This window comes from Aegilops tauschii, chromosome 4 (genome assembly GCF_002575655.3).
Source record: "Aegilops tauschii subsp. strangulata cultivar AL8/78 chromosome 4, Aet v6.0, whole genome shotgun sequence".
Classification (NCBI taxonomy): Eukaryota; Viridiplantae; Streptophyta; class Magnoliopsida; order Poales; family Poaceae; genus Aegilops; species Aegilops tauschii.
In genome coordinates, this window is record NC_053038.3 from 371398689 (window position 1) to 371401512 (window position 2824).

General features: G+C 52.3%; 1 protein-coding gene across 1 annotated transcript; it reads left to right on the plus strand.

The window, feature by feature from the left end:
* Nucleotides 1-257: 257 nt before the first annotated feature.
* Nucleotides 258-2062, plus strand: LOC109773559 (fructose-1,6-bisphosphatase, chloroplastic). Its single transcript, XM_020332249.4, has 4 exons — nt 258-862; nt 956-1174; nt 1262-1768; nt 1858-2062. Exons 1-4 carry the CDS (start codon nt 437-439, stop codon nt 1933-1935), a joined length of 1230 nt encoding a protein of 409 aa, XP_020187838.1. The 5' UTR covers nt 258-436; the 3' UTR covers nt 1936-2062.
* Nucleotides 2063-2824: the final 762 nt, after the last annotated feature.

Consider the following 2824-nt stretch of genomic DNA (forward strand, 5'->3'; position numbering starts at 1 on the left):
CGACAATTTTTTTTCGAATGGCAAGTTTCATTTTTCTGAGGTTTTTTTTTCAGATGACATCTTTAGTTTTATAAAGTCAGGGCTGATGTGCTCCGTGGCACACGTGTGACACTTATCATTTGGGTTTAGCTTTGATAGCAGGCGTAATCAATAAATCATCATGTAATGTATATAAGGCGTTTTAGAGACTTGATGAAGGTCGTATCTACGATCCACGAAATATCTAATCTCCAAAGGTACGCGAATCAGACTGAAGCGGGCGACGACATCCTCACAATTCTGCCCCCAATCCACACATTCGCCTCCAGCCCTCTCTCGAGCCACACAAACCGCAGCCCGGAACCAATGGAACAAAACAAGAAGCCGGCACCACCACCACGGTGCGCGCCAAGACAAGGCAGGGGAGAGAAATTCGTCAATCCGCAGCACCAAAGCAATGGCCGCCGCGACCACCACCGCCTCCCGCCCTCTTCTGCTCTCCCGCCAGCAGGCGGCGGCTAGCTCCCTCCAATGCCGCCTCCCGAGGAGGCCCGGAAGCAGCCTCTTTGCCGGCCAGGGCCAGGCGTCGACTCCGAATGTGCGGTGCATGGCGGTCGTGGACACGCCCTCGGCGCCGGCGGTGGCGCCGGCTAGGAAGAGGAGCAGCTACGACATGATCACGCTGACGACGTGGCTGCTGAAGCAGGAGCAGGAGGGGGTCATCGACAACGAGATGACCATCGTGCTGTCCAGCATATCCACGGCGTGCAAGCAGATCGCCTCGTTGGTGCAGCGCGCGCCCATCTCCAACCTCACCGGCGTCCAGGGCGCCACCAACGTGCAGGGCGAGGACCAGAAGAAGCTGGACGTCATCTCCAACGAGGTAAGTACTGTCTAGGAGTAAGCAAATTAACTAGACGAACGTCAAACAGCAATTACTAACTGAGAACGATGTACTGTACGCGCGCGCGCGCAGGTGTTCTCGAACTGCCTGAGGTGGAGTGGTCGCACCGGCGTGATCGCATCGGAGGAGGAGGACGTGCCGGTGGCCGTGGAGGAGAGCTACTCGGGCAACTACATCGTGGTGTTCGACCCGCTCGACGGCTCCTCCAACATCGACGCCGCCGTCTCCACCGGCTCCATCTTCGGCATCTACAGCCCATCCGACGAGTGCCACATTGGCGACGACGCAACCGTATGTAATCAAGACCTGAATTTCCCCTTCTCCTTCAGCACGGCTCACTCGTGCGCTAACAGAAATTTGCTCGCCTGGAGCGTGCAGCTTGACGAAGTGACGCAGATGTGCATAGTGAACGTGTGCCAGCCAGGGAGCAACCTGCTCGCCGCCGGCTACTGCATGTACTCCAGCTCGGTCATCTTCGTGCTCACCATCGGCACCGGGGTGTACGTGTTCACGCTGGACCCGATGTACGGCGAATTCGTGCTGACGCAGGAGAAGGTGCAGATCCCAAAGTCGGGCAAGATCTACTCCTTCAACGAGGGCAACTACGCGCTTTGGGACGACAAGCTCAAGAAGTACATGGACAGCCTCAAGGAGCCCGGCACCTCCGGCAAGCCCTACTCCGCACGCTACATCGGCAGCCTCGTCGGCGACTTCCACCGCACCATGCTCTACGGCGGCATCTACGGGTACCCCAGCGACCAGAAGAGCAAGAACGGCAAGCTGCGGCTGCTCTACGAGTGCGCGCCCATGAGCTTCATCGCCGAGCAGGCCGGCGGCAAAGGCTCCGACGGCCACCAGAGGGTACTCGACATCATGCCCACAGAGGTACGATTTTCTTTGCAATCACCAGTGCACTTCAAACGCGCGGTTGAATTGGAGATCTTAATCCGTTGTTGTGGATGCGTTTTGTGCAGGTCCATCAGAGAGTGCCTCTGTACGTCGGGAGCGTGGAGGAAGTGGAGAAGGTGGAGAAATTCTTGTCTTCAGAGTAGAACAAGAACGAGGGATACACATGCTGTTTCTTCCAAGAAATTATTGTAACTAATATATAATAATGTAGCCCTTTTCTTGTAATGCGGAAAATATATTTGAAGAATTCCAATTGGATTGTGAGGTCAAGGCGTGTCAATTCTTTGCTGTCTCCTACAAATGGCAAGAAGGTTATAATGGTGTCGATCCCAAACATCTGAATAGACCATGAAAAACCAACCTGAAGTAGAAAGTAGCATACGCAAGGGTGGGCAAATACCAAATCGGATCAGAAGTGAAGTGTTTTGCTATACAAGTCTTAACTGCTGTTTGAGTCGCAAACTTGATAAAATGCCACCTATTTGGGTTTGGCCTCCACTTATCAGTGATACATGACAGTATCATTCTATCACATTTCACTGCCTAGCTAGTTGTAACATTGTGACAATTTTGGCACGCCAACATTGGCAACTTCAAGACTTCAATTTAGACAATTTTTAGGAGCTCTCTACTACACCCAAAATTAATATGAGCCGTCCATTTTCATTGATGCAATGACCAGTACACAATTTGGTACTCCAAAACCAAGCCCGGAAGGAATACCGACCTAAGGGGCACAATGGTAATCACATCGATCCTGTTATTGTTACCTATGGGCCTATCTTGGTATTTTAGTTGCCCCTCAATTATGTGTGCTCCTAACATAATCATCACTTGATTGAACCCTAATTAATTCCATAACCTATGATCATCTCTCCTGGCTTCGATAGCCTTGTGAAAGCATGACTCTTCAATCCCTACAAAGTCACAAAACTGGACATTGCACCGTCGTCTGATTGAGGATCTCTGACAAGAGCATGCGCTTGCCTTGCCCTCAATGGCTCGTCCTCGGTAGCGACGATAGGGGCAGCG